The 17,332-nt window shown below is 43.2% G+C and overlaps 1 protein-coding gene across 1 annotated transcript; it reads left to right on the top strand.

Annotated features, from left to right (window-relative positions):
- The first annotated feature begins 324 nt into the window (after positions 1-324).
- On the top strand, positions 325-17,072 carry lmln (leishmanolysin-like (metallopeptidase M8 family)). The gene is made up of 16 exons (XM_018674191.2): positions 325-772; positions 1,960-2,063; positions 2,217-2,247; positions 4,191-4,273; positions 4,537-4,654; positions 5,115-5,293; positions 5,604-5,709; positions 6,674-6,768; positions 7,623-7,740; positions 7,845-7,952; positions 8,043-8,230; positions 8,995-9,127; positions 9,620-9,779; positions 10,853-10,983; positions 11,100-11,310; positions 12,277-17,072. Exons 1-16 carry the CDS (start codon positions 635-637, stop codon positions 12,375-12,377), a joined length of 2,004 nt encoding a protein of 667 aa, XP_018529707.1. The 5' UTR covers positions 325-634; the 3' UTR covers positions 12,378-17,072.
- Positions 17,073-17,332: the final 260 nt, after the last annotated feature.

Raw genomic sequence — 17,332 nt, 5'->3', positions numbered from 1 at the left:
TCTGACCATTGCACATGGTCTTCAGCAGCTGATGCAGTCTGTATGTTTCCTGTCTAAATAAAGGCAGAAAAACTTGAAAAATAATTCATTATATATTCGTTGACCTGTGGTAAATTTAATTACCTGCAAATTAGCCTGGGAACATCACTAAAGCTGAGTATGGTCTTAAATTCGTATAAACATGCCCCCACCCTGTGGCCTGCAGCCTCCCTGCAGGTTTATACAGCCCTGATAAGAGACCTGTGTCTGATTCTGAGTGAGTCCTCTTGTTCATAGACGATCTTTGGAGTGCTGTGCCTCTTGGTACAGGACGTCCTCCTCCGAGTGGCTCATCCTGCTAACAGACGATCTTTGGGGTGCCGGTGTTCTCCCCTCAGCTGACACCGAGAAACAACCCGGGAGGAACCGCCGCTGTCAGTCCGTTCATCTCACCTGTTACCGGCCGGTGTTACTGCCACTGCCACCTCTGCTGTCTCTTCTCTTCGGGTTTAAACATCGGTCGTATTTTGTGGGATGCTAATATGTACTGATTCACCCTGCAAGCGATGAATGAAACCAGCACCGAGGGGACCGCACCGGCGGAGGTTCTGTTGACTGCGGGCGGCCGAGCCCCGCTTGTCGGGCTGGACGGAGGATGGAGCCGAGGCTGAGCGGGGATGGCAAGCCGTCCGTGTCCTGGTCCCTCCTCGGCCCTGCTCTCATCCTCTCCCTCCTGGCTGTGTTGGTAAGCTGCCATGGGACCTGCAAACACCGAGCCCCCCTTCCCGACGAGGTGAGCCCTGGGTTCAAGCCAAGCTAGCTAGCATGCTAACTGTGGTGGCTTATGAACTGTTTAGTTATATTGCGTTAGCTAGCTAGCATGCTAGCTGCGGTGGCTAATTAAGCGTTTTGGTTAAATGTAATTAATGTGTATTAAAATATGTTGCTTGTGTCCCACTCGAGTCATTTTCCATGAAGACGTGTAATGTTTGTTTTTTGTGTTATGAACAAAAATAAAAAATATTACAACGGATGTTTTTTAATTTGACAGTGAGATTTAATGAGAGATTTGGTGTACAGTTAGCAACAAGCTAACAGGCTAACACGAAAGCACCGTGTCAGTGACCGGGTTAGAGTTATGGTTGACGGTGTTTACTGACAGTTACCGTCATGTGCAGCCTCTGTCAGACACATTTCATCTGTAAAACCAATGAGTCGTGTCCTCCACCGCTCATCCACCAGTTTTTAGTAATTATCTTTAGCCTGTGTTCTCCTAGCAACAACAGCCATGACACTTCCGGGGAGGTTTCTTCAAAATAAAAGACTCATTTTACAAACATTTACTTAAAACGTAATTTGGCACCAAAAATTGTTTTTAAAAAAAGCCGTATGAATTTGCTGATTTAATTATTGATACTCTAAATAATCTCTTGTATTACATTATTGTATAATATTAGATCACCACCATTGCATAGTGTCTATTCAACACTATTTCCTTCTATCTATCATATTTCTGTTTTTATGCTTCTTCTAATCTGTTCAGTTATTGTGTAGAACTGTCCTTTAATTGCACGGTGTTCCCTTACCTCATTGTATCTGTGATGTATGTGAAATGGCTGCAGCCATCCTTCCACTGATATTTTTGGAACATTTTATATTTGGAAACATTAAACTTATCAGTTTTCTCTGGTGGACAAATTATGTGAAGGCGATACGACTCAGTTATCTCAAACATATCTGTACTGCATTGATACTGATTTACCTGCAGTAAGCTGAAATAACACTGATGATAATGGGTAACAATGTAAGGATGTATCTTGATTTATTGGGTATTTAATACACTGAGCAGTTTATTTCTATTGTAATGAATCACACATAGATTTTCTCCAGCCTCAACTTGGAGTGTTCTGGATGCTAAATGAAAAACACCCAGCAGTCTGTCCTGATCATTTTCTTATAGTTTGTGCTGGGCTCTTTTAGGTTGTCCATCATGTCTACCTGAAGCCCGAGCGTCTGACCAAGAGAAGCTCTCCTGACGACCTTCAGCTGAAGATTAAGATCATCTATGACTACAGTGTTGACCAGTGAGTGCTGCAGCAGCTCACTACATCTAACATGAACAGAGACGTTGTGTATATATAAAGTCTGAGTTAATGTTAAAAGTTTCCAACCCCATAAAACAACTTTAAAGGTGCAGCCTGAGACAGTGCTAAAGTCTGTCTTTTCTCTTTCCACAGGCTTCCTGCAGACAAGAGGAGACTGGTGAAGGTGAGGGACGCCTGAGAACTCGGTGGTTACAGCTTCTCAAATGTCAGACACGCTAATGAATTCAACTTCTCAGTTTTTAGCTGTTAGTCGGCTAAAACAAGACAGAGATTTTATACACAAAACCTTTCAGTGAAGGAAATAATACTCAGTTGCAGCCATAATAAGATGACAAACTTGTGTCACCTGTGAGGTGGCGTTTTGAAGCTTGGGTTTGAGTTCATTGCTCTCTGCTGTTATGTCACTGTGGCAGAGGAAGAAGAGTATCTGAGGAGAGACAAGCAGGAGGCAAACCTCCAGTTATGTCATGTGCTTTGATGAGATTTGACAAATGTGCTGAATATATTTCCTTCCTCATAAAACATTTACAAAACATACTTTAAAAGCAATATTTTAAATAATTTGTTGATAATGTTCCTGTTTGCTTGAAAAAATTCTTCTTCTTCTCCTGTTGTGTTTGTTGGTGCGTTACTGCCACCAAGTGTGGGTCAGTGGAACAGTGTGTAGTCTGACACCTGAGACTTAATCCTGGCTCACACTAACAGATTTTTAAAATCTTACCTGAGAGCACATGCGTGACGACAGATAATGTCAGATTTCACTGTTCTTATAGTGTGTGATGTGCAGAGAGAAGACCAACACAGCCACACCACACACTAACAGATTCACCGCCAACAACCAGAGTCTGAACTCTCACGACTCCACATCTGACCACGTCAGAGGAAACAAACATGGCGGACGACGACGTCTCGAGTTTGTTGTGCTTCCGTCTTCAGTCAGCTGCTTCCTGATTGGCTATCGTTGCATTCAACGTGACAATCCACAGAGAGCGCGCTCTGGCGCTCATCGGTGTTCCCCCACACAACAGGATTTCTGATCAGAAATATTGATCATGTTTAATATTTACGATTTCAAATCGGGGCGGCTCCGATTGGGTTAAATCACTGTGAATGCACCTCACACCACAGGAAAATCTGACACGATCATCTTTACAACCATCGGATAATGAGATGACTTTGATCAGGAGGGGTTGATTTGGGCTGAAAATCAGGCCAGTTATCTTGTTGTTATGTCACTTAAGGGTCCTTTTACAACTACCTTGTTTGGTCTGAACCAAAAGAGCAGGTGAGAAAGGTGCCTCAGACCAAAGGACCTAGATTTAGTCTGACCAAAAGACGTGGTCTCGGTCTGGATCAAACTGAACCATAGTTTGGTTTGTTTGTGGTTTGAATAATTTTTTTGGCGGGTTCAGACTTTAGAACCAGTTGCAGTAAGTTTAAGCAGACTCTTCAATCATTAAACAATAGAAGAAGAAAAATAACAGGAATAGAATAAAAATTGAGACAAAATATTTAATTTTGGTCCAACAACAAAATCAAAAGACAACTGGAAAAAAAACATAAAAATGCTGTAAGTTAGTTATTTTCTGAGAGGACGACTTGAACTGACAACACGCTGACGTCAGGACGCTCAGCTGTCTATAAACCAATCAGTGTCAAGTACAAGGAGACACAGCACATCTAGTGATGATGACAGGACATAGGTATGTCAGGAAAAGTGCGCTATCAAAACTGCAACATGAAATCAAAACAAATTCCTTGGTTCAGACAGACATTGGAACAAGTACAATTAGTGATCAACAGCCAACTTTTATTCACTTTGTGTTCTGAAACGTTGTATTTTAAACAGTTTGGATGGCTTCTCTAACGATTTCAGGACATGTGAAGTCTTTGTGGAGGCAGCATCTAGTGGCCGTGAAGGGAACTGCAGTTTCAAGCACATCAACAGTGGTTTAAACATTCAGTCATGGTCGTCACTTTGGCGATTAAAGAGAAAACACCAGCTGATAGACTTGTTGTACTTGAAGCTCTCAGCCTGCTACAGTCATGTAGTATTGTACTGTCAGAGGTGAATCAGACTGAAACTGTTAATGTGTCTCTCCTCAGGATAAACTGTTTCCTCAGGCCATTGACTACCTGCAGAGGGCATTCAGCGTGAGGCGCAGGGTGGGGCCTGTGCTCCTCAGCAGGTACGTGGTCTGTCCCATCACAAGGTTTTAAACCACAGCTGAAGGTCCACCACTCACTGTGCCTCAGTCGTAAGAAGAGCTTTGGACTGGTGGCATGAATGAGCTGTTTAAGAGAGTCCGGAGTCCAGATTTTGGGTTTTAACGTCAGTCTTTGCTGCCAGGTGGGAAGGTGGACGTTCAGGAGCCTTCCTCCATCTTTTAGTCCCTCCCACGATGCAGAGTTAATTTAACATGGTCCTTGTTTGTTGCCTGTTTCCTCTCAGACAATGTGCAACCAACCAGTACCTGAGGAAGAGAGATGACCCTCATCGCTACTGCCAGGACGCGTGTGCAGACGTCACCCGATGTGGCCCTGTCATCGTACCACAGCACCACCTGCAGGTCAGGAAGGGCCATTGCACACAGATAATGGATAATGTAATAACAAGGCTGAGAGATTTCAGACATGCTAGCAGTCAAAATGCTAATGTTAGATATGGTAATGTCATTTTTCCTTTATAATGTTACATCACAGCACAGATGAGGGAGAAGAGGGTGATGGGAAAGAGAGGAGGTTGGATGGACAGATGGAGGTAAAGGCAGAGTGGAAGGTTGAAGGGATAAAAGAAGGTTATTGTTAGGTTGGTAATCTCATTATGGTTATTGTTGATGCTGGGCAGGTGCTAATAATAGTGCTGCAGCCTCTTCTGCAGCCTGTTGGTCAACATGTGAGGCTCACAATCAGAGAGGACGGACAGCAGCAGAGTTTGTGGAGAATCGTAACATATTCGTCACAATGTGCTAAAGGTGTGTCTCGCCTTTGTCTCTTCGCTCACTCCTGTCTTGTGTTTTTCCCTCCCAGCAATGCAAGGTGTGCAGCGAGTCTGGGAAGTCATGTGGTCCCTCAGGACCCCCAGATGGCCCTGGAGTGGAGGGGTCCGACTTTGTGCTATACGTCAGCGGCATCACCACAGAACGCTGTGGACAGGAGAACATAGTGGCCTACGCTGCTTACTGCCAGCTGGAGGCAGAGCTGGACAGGTGGGACCTAAGACCTTTACAGACTTTGTGTGGTACTTTTACTTCAGTGAAGGATCTGATTACTTCTTTCCACCACTGAAAGTCACACAATAAACACACTAACAGATGGAGGCAGTGGTATTCCAGCAGCTCCCAGTAAAATCCCTGTTTTTGTCAATGGAGTCTGGTAGAGATATACAGAGATGTTTCTGGTTAAACTTTAATAAAAAGGTCACAGTTACTCGTGACTCATGGCAGAAGTATCTCCACCTGCACTGACAAACACTAAATCTAAATGTTGTAAGTTGATATTAGTGTGTGTGTCTTTCAGACCTATAGCTGGCTACGCCAACCTGTGTCCTGCTATGATCTCCTCTCAGCCTCAGGAGTTTGAAGGGATGCTCTCCACCGTCAAACATGAGATCATCCACGCTCTGGTCAGTGCAGCCACGTTCTTCTTTTACTCTCCTGTCGTATTTTACACATGAAGAAGTCCTTAACTCTGACTAGGTTAGCTGGTTTTTCACTTTGCTCATGCTTTGTAGCTTCACACAAGTATTAACTAAAAATCAACTTAAAAGTTTATTTTAACCTGTTCATGAGTAAAGGCCTGGTCACACCAGAGTTCATCCAAATGTCTTCACATAGCACCTTCTTCTAGAGCTAGATGGAGAACAGCTAACTGCTAACATGCTGGTGCTAATCAGTCACATGTTCCTTCTGAGCTCTGGGGGTTTTCCATGGATGCTGAACTACCTCAGAGTAGGCCCAGAACTCGCTGGAGGAATTACATTTCCCATCTGGCCTGGGAACGCCTCTGGATGCCCCTGGAGGAGACAGAAAATATGTGGATATTGTTGAAGATTAAACCAGTGGTTAACAACCTTTTTGGCCTGTGATAAAAAGAAGTAGTTGTGTCTCCTTTTCTGGGTTGTTAGTGGTTCTCTGAGATTTGTGTAGCAGAGTCAAATTTGGTAGTTAAAACCAGCTCCACCTCCAGCAGTTACAACAGTAAAATGTTGTTTACATACTGATGCATCAGGTTTAACTGTCTCGTGGTGTAAGGTTACTTCTGGACTTTTACTTTGGTAGCATTTTGAAAGCAGTACTTTTACTGTGAGTATTTTTACATTAAAGTGTCAGTAAATCTGAAGTTAATCGTCTGTCAGTTAGACAGCTCATTAGCTTGGTCATCAACAGGACAATAAGACCACACAGTTTGACACGCAGCTAATAAGCTACGATCACTTTCATCACTGTTATGACAGCTTGCTATTGGTCAACATTGTGTGTCAGAGTTCACCAAACTCTACGCTAAGAGCTCACACAGATGTATCGAAGCCCTGTGAGCGTGAACCATCTCTGTGGAGGTAAACGTGCTGTTTCTCCTCCGTCCACCAGGGGTTCTCAGCGGGTCTGTTTGCCTTCTACCACGACGACGAGGGCAAACCTCTGACTCCTCGCTTTGCCAGCGGCCTGCCCGCCTTCAATGAGAGGTGAATAATATCTGAGAGGAACCACCTCAGTCTGCTGCTGCTGAAACCTGTTTTTGATCCAGAGCTGCTTGATTTGAAATCTCAGTCATGAGGTTTGACTCATCGTGTCAGCACTCAGCAAAACTAAAGCTGGACAAACAAAAACGTAGCTATAGATCAGCCATTCAGTCAGTGAAAGGTTAACGTTTTAAAAGAATAGTTTCTCATGTCTGTAAAGCAGCTGGTTAGCTTAGCTTAGCTTAGCTTAAAGACTGGAAACAGGATTCCTTCAGTGTTGCTGGTTCAGGAGCTGAATCCTCCTCAGAGGTCTCCTCCTCTCCAGAACAAACAGAGCAGCTGATTCAAACCAGGAAAAACACTGAATAACAGTTTCATTTAAAAAATCATCTGGTTTAAGATTTGAGTTAAGACGTTATAAAAAGTGATCGTGACTTGAATTTTAATGTCGGACCATCTGGCCAGCAGCTGGCGCTTACAGAAAACCCTGAAGAGACATGAGAGTGGTATCGATGTCCTCATCTGAGGGAGCGAATGAGTGTCCAACCATCGCCATAACTTGCTGTATTGATAATTGATGGTTGCAAGAGATAATCTTTCAAATACTGTGTAACAGGACACACTTTCAGACGTCTCTCCTTGAATATTTTTGTGCTAAACACAGTTAGTGACAGGGGTAGTTGTGTTGTGAATGAAAAAATGAGCTAAGCCCTTTCTCACCTCAACCAACCTGACCAATCACAGTGTGAGGTGTGATCGGTGGTTTTGGAAAATTTCAAGTTTCTGCAGCTGCTCTGCTGTGCTCATCTGAAACCTCTTTGTGTGCGTTTGTGTGCGTTTGTGTGTGCGTCACTCAGCCTGGGTCTGTACCAGTGGAGCGAGGCGGTGATCAGAAGGGTCAGTAGACTGTGGGACATCAAGGGAGGGGTGATGGTACGACACCAAGTCCACGTCCTTGTCACTCCTCGTGTCGTGGTGAGAAACACTAAATTATTTCTGAGTTGATCAACATTAGTTGCAGCTCTGGTTTGGTTGTTGTTCCTGTGGATGTCAGTTTGTGTTCTTCCCGCTGGCTGCAGGAGGAGGCGAGGAGACATTTTAACTGTCCCATCCTGGAGGGGATGGAGCTGGAGAACCAGGGAGGGACGGGAACTGAACTGAACCACTGGGAGAAGAGGCTGCTGGAGGTGACCACACTTTGCCTCTGTGCCACATTTCAGGAGCCAACAGTTTGGGTTTCTCCTCGTTTATCTCTCATTTTTCTCTTCCTCCCTCAGAATGAGGCGATGACGGGCTCCCACACCCAGAACCGGGTGTTTTCTCGGCTGACGCTGGCCATCATGGAGGACAGCGGCTGGTACCGAGCCAACTACAGCCTGGCTCAGAGGCTGGACTGGGGCCGCGGCCTCGGCTGCGACTTCGTCATGAAGAGCTGCAAGTTCTGGATGGACAGACAGAGACAGAGGTCACTGCAGTATTCAGATGATTTCTGCGGTTTTTACAACATCTTCTCTGGTCGTTTTAAAGCTCGCAGCTCCAGACACAGTCCAGTCAAGGCTCCTTTTGATATTTAGGATCTCTTGATGCTGAGTCAGAATCTGACACATCTTATCTTCCATCAGCTACTTGATCCAAATACTAAAGGTCCCGGTTTAAAACTGTTTAATCATCGATATGATAGGAATGAAAGTTTAACTGGATGTCTTACTCTGCTGGAGTTAACAACACTATAGAAATACTCACTCTGTTGTGATTGTACAGCACTGTCGCAGAGTGATACCTCTTCCATCACAGATGATCTTTGGCGGAGTTCAGAGGCAGACTAAAGAAAATCACAACAGTCGATTTTAATCCTGGAAAACCTGTGGAACTTTGTATTTAGTGTGTCCAAACTCAGACACAATGAAACATTCTTATTAGTGCTGGATAAGACCAGACAGAACAAATAAGAAGATACAAATAAGATTACAGATAAAAGATGCTTTTTAATATATCTATAAACCGTTTGAGCTTCTGATTCTAGGTAGGGCAGTTATCTATTGTCTTTCCTCCACAGCGTAGATGAGTTTAAAATATGTTAACTTGCACGGCTGCAGTAAACAGCGCCCTCTGGTGATGACTGCAAGAGAAACAAACGGAGAGAAAACACACAGCTGATGATTGTGCTCCATGTCAGTAAATAAAAACTGGTTCTGGTTCGTCTCAGTAATGTTTGTGTTGTTGTTGCAGACGACACGCTGTGACTCCGTACTGTGACACAGTGCGAGCCTCTCCTCTGCAGCTGACCTGCAGACAGGACCAGCTGGCTGTTGCTGTCTGCAACCTGCAGAAATACCCACAGGAACTTCCGCTGGAGTACCAGGTATCAGCCACAGCATTAAACCGCTCATCATCCGGTTACAGTCTAGTGTTCTGCTGGGAGACCTCGTTCATCTGGATTTTACTTTGACATGTTCTACCAACTTGAACATTGTTGTAGACCAAACCCCAATGACGGGCCTCCCCCAGCAGAACAATGCTCCCACCACACCACAAAAACTTAGTGGACGTACTTTGACTAAAGTGGATGTCAAAGTAAACAACACTAAACTGCTTGTTTGTGTGTCAGGAAATAGTGAGAAATGCCCATCACAGTTTCCTGAAGTCCAAAGTGCTGTCTTCAAAGAACTTTTTTGTTCAAGCAGTTAAAAACCCACAGATATTCAGTTATACAGTGACATAAACCATAAAAGAAATGTTTCACATTTCACATTTTCACATACTACTATACATCATCAAGCAGTGTGTGGTGTGAAATGAGATATACTGTGGTCTGTCAATACATTATGCAACTGTTTGCGTTTGTGTGTGTCAGTATTTTGAAAGGATCCCAGACGTGGATGCTGATCAGTTGTCGTTCTTCGGGGGCGCTGTGGAGATCGCTGACTATTGTCCTTTCAGCCAGGAGTTCAGCTGGCACCTCAGTGGAGAATACCAGAGGAACTCCTACTGCAGAGTGTCTGAGAACCAGCCAGGTTAGTAAGGTGTCGCTACACTCCGATCAAAGGGACAGACGTGGGCAGGAATCAAGGGCATGGCTCTAATCTTACTCCATTCATACCTTTCCAATCTCGGGGTAATCTTCAATAATAATCTCTGTTTTGATGACCAACTCAAGAATGTTCAGTCCTGTTTCTTCCAGCTCAAGATAACTTTCTAAATTAGGCCCTGCTGGTTACCCCCAGGTCACAGCTTGGGTTAAAGGGTCAGCAAGTGTTTGCCATTATAGTCCAACCCAACTACTTGCCTGTTGAACTCAGATCCGTTAAGTCTTAACTTTCTTTTAAATCCCTTCTTAAAACTTGGGAAATGTTTGACACAGATTCTTATTTATCCTGCGGACTTTGTAACATTGTTATGAAAAGTGTTGTATAAATGAAGTTCACTATTAGTATTATTATTTAGGACAACATGCCTGTATGCTTTATCGTACAATTTCAGTTATTGTGTGTGTGTGGATCTGCACTGCAGGCCGACTTTCAGCCAAATTCTGACAATCCCACTCATCCCCTTGCTGTCACTGTCTGTAATTATTTTTTATTTAAACCATTTGTTTTTTGAATCCCACACAGAGTCAGAGATCAGATCACCAGAAACTTAACCAGCCACATATCAGGCTCATTAGATTTTAGAGTGTTCTGCTCACAGTGAGCCTCAGACTTAAATGGTTTTCTTCTAAAGCCTCTAATCATTTTCTCTGTTAAGACTATTAACAAACACAAACCCTAGAGACACGAAAGTCTGTGACCAACTGAGTGATCAAGACCATTGGCTGGGCCGGCCGAGAGTTGGAGTTTATCCATTGGCTGTTGCCCTTTCAAAATGAATTGTCCTGACAGTGGGCGTGTACTGCAGTGTACTAACCTAGTGCTTTTGTTGCTAGATTTTTATTTTTTAAAGAAAGCACCTAGCGACACATCTAGCAACTGTTTGGACAAACCTTAGCTACTTTCCATAGAGGAGAGTCACCAGTGTTCCCCACAAGCATAAGATCAGCATGTGTACACCTGCATTGTGAAAAATGGCGGATTGTATGTGTTGTGTTCAGACTGGTGGAGGAATTATGGAGCGGAGCAGTACGGCCCGGACTCAGTGTGTCTGTACCAGAAGTCAGCGTTTGTTATGGAGCAGTGCACCAGGAAGATGACGTACCCTGACTGGGGCTCTGGATGCTACAAGGTGCTGTCAATAAAAATCTCAACCGGTCTAACAGTTTAACTGATCGGTAAAGACCTGTTAGTTTCAGTGGAATTGATTTGATCGGTGGCTTTGCCTTCCACCTTCTCTCTCTGCAGGTGTCGTGTTCAGCTCAGGGCCTGACGGTGTTCGTTCAGGATCGCTCCTACCTCTGCGTCCGTAAAGGTCAGCTGCTGAGTGTCAGCGTTCGAGCCAACGACTGGGTTTACAACGGCGTCCTGATCTGCCCCGCCTGCACCGACATCTGTGACGACTGTCCTCTCCCCCACCAGCTCCCACCCATCAACACCTCCAGGAGTAACCCCATTGGTCAGTGTCGTTGACACTTTTACATATAAGATGTTCTGCTGAGGGAAAGGTGGTGGATAAGACAATACCTGAGACTGCATTTAAAAATCTATTATTCTATTTTTTCCCCATTACACCAACAAGTGTTTGGAGTCAAATTTAGGCAATCTTGCAATAATTCCAAATAAAATAGGACAAAGTGACCACATTTTATCATGTTTTTATGATTAGAAAGGCTGCGGTAATAAAAACTTTAATGACTGAAAGCAAAATGCTAAGCTAACAGCTATTAGAGTCCAATTTCAAGTATAATTTTGCAATTTTTTCTAGTTTTTGCCCCAAGTTTCTGACCTGATGAGTGAAGACAGTGTTGTCCTGATGTCCACTACAAAGGACATAACATAATAAATAAACACAGTTCCAATAGATGTGTTTCATCTAATACCACCTGAAATACCTAAACTTTAATGTTTGTTCAGCACAGTTATTTTGATCTCAAAGTGTAAAACTGCAGTTGTATTATATGTTTTCATTTTAGATTTTTGTGCCTTAGTTCAAGGACGTCATTGTATAGATGACAGTGAACTTCAACGTTGTCAGCCTGGAAATAATGTACCCATAGTACATCCATCCATTATCTATACCGCTAATCCATTAAGGGGGCTGGAGCCTATTCTAGCTGTCATTGGGCGAGAGGCAGGGAACACCCTGTATGCACCTGTACCCAAAATAAATAGGTTATTGTCTTGACCACAGTCATAACCCTGGTCTCTTTTAATTTTACAACCAAAAAGTCAGAATGAGTAGAAGAGACAACACCTTGGAACCAAGTCTGGACCAGGTCAGACTGAGTCCAGTAAGACCAGATCACACCTGAAGTAGCCAAGGCCAAAGTGTCCTGGCTTTTAGTCAGTTGAGCTGTGATGAATCCTGACAAGCAGAATGAAGACAAACGTTCACATGAAGATGTGTGTTTGTTTTTTTCAGACCCCTGCTCCAGTTCTCCAGGTCTGGCCACCACTCTGTGGCTCCTGCTGCTCAACCTGCTCCCCCTGGTGGCTGGACTGCTGCTCTGCCACTGCAGCTGATAAAACACACACTTGCACATATAAACTCACACACTACGGTAGCTGGACCTAAACACTCTCCTGTAGTCCTCTGTGGATCTGGGCTGCAGATTTTTACTCTCCATTCTCCATCTTGTGTTTGAAAAAACCTTGTCCCCTTCCTGCCTCATACCCTTCCTTCCTCCTCCCGTCTTTTCTTTCGTCCATCGTTCCTTCCTCAGGACCTCCACTCTTTCATTCCTCTTTTTTCTCCATTCCTCTGTTCATTTCATGAACAAACTGAGGATAAACTGTATCTCTCACCACTGTCAGGGATCTTTGTGTGTGAAGCTTCATTCAGGTGTCTGTCCAGTGCAGCAAACTCTTTATCTTCTGGATTCTCCGGTTTTTAACATCACGTTATTTCTTTGGCCTAAGACAGTAGACCGGACACTTCCTGTCTGTTCTGTGGCCCAGCAGGAAACCTCCTCGACAATTCACAACATGGGATCTTCCTACTTCGTTAAATTACCTTTTTTTTTTCCTTTACTCCGTGGTGAGCACAGATCCTTTCTTGCTCAAATACACTTGAAGAGATGAGACTGAAGATCCTGAAGGACCGACTGTGGATCGTTCAAATTCAAAGCCTAATTTCTTTGTCACTACAGCTGCCTCCTGTCTCCAATCAACCCAAACCAGGAGGGACTTTAAACAGTTGGACTGCAGGATGGTTCATGACAGATATCAAAGTTTAAAACTACTTTTTAGCCTACTCTGATGCTGAAACAGTCTTCTTCCTCTGACTGACACAACATCTCTGCAGTTTGGCGACTCCTGGTGGCAGCAGGAGGTAACTGTTTATTTATTTTTTAAGTTAGAAGGATCTTTTAGCCAGAAAACCTGTACTGTAAATACAAATATGACTCTTTCCTGAGATGCATTTCCTGTTGTTTAGAAGCAGGCGTTTTCCTCCAATTCAGACAAACAGGATCAATCTGTAGCAGTGATCTGACATTGTTGGAATTTACTGATAAGCCAAGTGTGTTTTTGCCCAGATCAGACACAGACTCCAACAACAGACGTGTTTCATTTTGTTCAGTCATCAAATTAATTAACATTAATTAGTGATATGAGCTGCAGCCGGAGTCATTTGTCATGTTAACCAGTGACAGTGACGGACAGCGCCGGCTCAACACGAGGAGCTGTTGTCTGACAGTTTTGTAAAACTTAGCTTTACTGATGATAATTATTGCTCTGTGAATTTGTGCGTTTTGCCAACCTCTGTGTCCAAACAGTTTCACTCACTGGCAGGCAGTGGTGGACAAAACAAAGCAGAACCCAGTTAAAAAACACAGCAGAGTCTTTAGCCAGTCCTTTAAAATCTTCCCAAGATAACAGATCAGGGCTTCTCTTGTTTATACAAATGGTAGCCACCAGAAAAGTACAAAGTAAGTAATAGGATCCAACGTGTCTCCCTAACATGCAGAGGCTCCAGAAAGCAGGTTTAGTGAAAACTCTGAGTTGGTTAGCCCTGAGTAGATGGAAACTGTGCTCGCCGGCAGGTTTCCCTCTGTCTCCTCGGAGCCATCAGACACATTGTTTTATTCCATCACTGATTACAGTCAAAGTTTGTTCATTTTCAGAACATCAGAGCCATAGCTGGTCATTAGATCTTTTCTAGTGTTATCAGTCGTCAGTCATTGTCTTTGAGCAGTGATCTCTGCCCTCACATTCAGACATGGTGGAGTCACCCTCAGCTCAAAATGAAATCTATGCACTGCCCTTGTTTTGTATGAGAGGTGGTTTTCTTTATAGCAGTGTGATGCTGGGCACATTGAGGCTGTTAAAACCAGTGGGAAACAGTGAATTGGTAAATACCCATCCATCCATTTTCTTTCACTAATCCGGGGTCAGGTCACAGAGGCAGTAGGCTCAGGACAGCATTCCAGACTTCCCTTTACCCTGTAACTCTGTCCAGCTCTTCAGCCCAGGTGAGAATATGAAATCTCTCCAGCAAGTTCTGGTTCTACCCTGGGGTCTCCTTCCAGTTGGACATGCTTGGAAAACCTCCAACGGAAGGAGCCCAGGACGATCCTGATCAGATGTCCAAACCACCTCAACTGGCTCCTTTTGATACAAAGGAGCAGCAGCTCTACTCCGAGCTCCTCACTCTGTCTCTAAAGCTGAGCCAAGAGACATTACAGAGGAAACTCATTTCAGCCTCTTATACGTACCATCTCATTCTTTCGTCTTTCGGTCCCTGCTCAGAGCTCATTACCCCAACTGGTAGATTGAGAGCTTTGCCTTCTGGCTCAACCCCCTCTTCACCACACTGCCTCCCTTTGGAGCCAGACCTGAGAGAGGAGTTTCTGGTGGCCAGGCTTTCAACCATATGGCACACCACCTGCAGGGTCGGGTACCTCATTGGCCGGACGGCAATCCAGGCATGTCGACTCCTGGTATTGCAGACTGGTTGTAGGGACATTAATTGGGGTTAGTCAACTCAGAGTCTGAACTTAGGTTCAGTTTGTCACACCTGCTTTCTGGTCCCCATTTAAAAACAATAAGACACTGAAAACCTCAGAATTACTGTGCTGTTCCCAAGACAGTTTTTATCATCTTGATGTGGAGGTGCACAAACTGTACAGCTAATCTCAGGTGAGGCGTACTGATCACAAGACTCTGTCTGTTGGACAGACACAGAAATGATATAAAATGGCAGATATTCCATTCACCATCTCATTATCACTTACCTTCATTCACTACCTTTTTTTTTAGTCAAGTATCAGCACTTTTATTTTAGTAAAGGATCTGACTACTTCTTCCACCACTGTCCAACATCCAATACTTGCACTGGTGGTGCCACAGAGATTTTGGAAAACTATACTGAGAGACAGCACTGGCAGGAATCCAATGGTGCTTAAACAAATATATCATTAAAATACACTTTAGGACTGTTTTATTACAGATGTAGAATTTTAGAGCAATGTTTTGTTGATCATTTCTATACTGACGGAGACACTGAATCTCCTCTCCCTGTGCTGCTTCATGGAGTAACTCTGTTTCTAAATCAAGGTCCAGTGTTAAGGTTGCATTCACACTCTGCATGTTGTTAGAGGCTGTTAATGTCTTTTTAGTTCAGTTGCTTGAGCCAAATGAGAACAATGACCTTTGTCGTCTGGTGTAATCAGAGACACAGACGCTGAAAGAAACTGTATGCCCAAATACAAGAGTCTATATGCAGGAGCAGATGTCATTTGAATACCTAAATGTATGATGAAAAAATGTGAGTTTATTGTTTGTCTATTTGTTTGTTGTGTGATGTTGTGGTCGAGAGACGATTGAACTGATGACACACTTCCAGGGAAAATGGTTTTCTTCATTTTACAGAAGTCTTTAAGAGAGAGACGGCAGGCAGCTGGGGATTTACTGTTATTTCATCTTTTTTGTTTTATATGTGATTATTTAAAGGTGGCATATGTAGGTCTTTGCTATTACTACGTAGTTAATGTTAGCATTAACAGCTGTTTACTCACAAAGAGCTTCAGCCACTGTTGCATTTACAAGAGGTTAGAATACGTCCTCTGGACAGCGCTACTTCTTCATCCTCTACACAGAACTTCAGTAGAAGGACAGAAGTGATAGAAATGAAAACAAAACATTGGCGTTTCTTTCCACCTCTGGAGACAGCTGTTGCTGAGTGAAGGAATGACATTTGATGCTGAACTGACAAAGTTCCTTCTAGACTGGTGTTTAAACAGCTGTGAATGCTATCGTTGGCTGTCTAACAAAAGCAAAACTTTCATATAATACCTTAAAAAAATCTGATGTTTGTCTGTCTGACCAGTTCTGAGGTTGGTCTGCATCATATCGTGTTCACATCTTGGGTGTAAACACAAAGAGGACAAAATCAGAATCACCTGTAGAACACCCTTAGATTTATGGAACACATTCATTCTCTCCAGAGGATGAACCCTGAATATTGTAATTACATATCAGGGCTACAGAGCATGACATTAAAGAACATTGACAGAAGTAATAAATGAAAATCAGGTCATAAGATAAAAAAAAAAAAAAAAAAACAAATGCGTAGATTTAGTGTTTGAAAGAATCATTGCTTGTTCTTCTTCATTCAGCTCATTTTGACGTCAGTTTTGGAATGAAACTCTTCTTCTGTTGCTCTGTAGCATCAATCGTTAATTCTGGTTAAAGTGCAGCTGATGGTCGTAGTTTAAGACACTTCTGCTCTGTGTTTGCACTAAAGCTAAAGAACAGGCCTTAATGCTAAGGGACTTCTCTGTTTGGTTGAGTTGAAACAAAGGAGAGTGAACAGAGAGTTTTTATTTATTTATTCAAACCCACAGATATAGTTTTTCATCCATGTTCTGTAACATGTGACTGAGCAGAGGTGTCAACAGGAAGAGTGAGCATTGAACAAAATGAACAAGCATTTGTTTGATGTTCTCATTGTCTCTGTGTTGAAACTGTGATGACTGATGCACTGCAGAGCTTTGTGTCAGGATTGTCGATCACCTGAGGAAGATGATTTCACCTCTGTCCACTTTTTATTCTTTTAAATTTCACCTAAACCTGACTCTGAACGTGTTGTCTGGCTGCAGGAGATTGTGTTTTTATTTATTTCTTGTTCTGAAGATGTTTATTGCGATGACTGAAGTTGCACTGAGTTGAGGAAATCTGATCTGAGGATATTGTTTTGAAATAAACTGGAAAAATCAGCATTGGTGGAATTCTATTTGTGGAAACTACGTTTCCTTGGAGAAATGCTTTCCTGCCATTCAGAAACATTTTGCATCACTCAGCTGATCTTTGTCCTCTTTATTTGTTTTTTAGAAAAAGGGCTGCTTTTTAAAAAATCTAAATAAATGCTGTCTGTATCCCAGAGACATATGTGTCTTGTCTTGTTTAAAACCAACTCAATAAGAAGCTGGACGACATGACAGCTCCAACAAGTGAAGCCGAAACACCTCAATCACGCA

The sequence above is a fragment of the Lates calcarifer genome, linkage group LG1 (assembly GCF_001640805.2).
Source record: "Lates calcarifer isolate ASB-BC8 linkage group LG1, TLL_Latcal_v3, whole genome shotgun sequence".
Taxonomy (NCBI): domain Eukaryota; kingdom Metazoa; phylum Chordata; class Actinopteri; family Centropomidae; genus Lates; species Lates calcarifer.
This window is presented reverse-complemented; position numbering and strand designations above follow the sequence as displayed.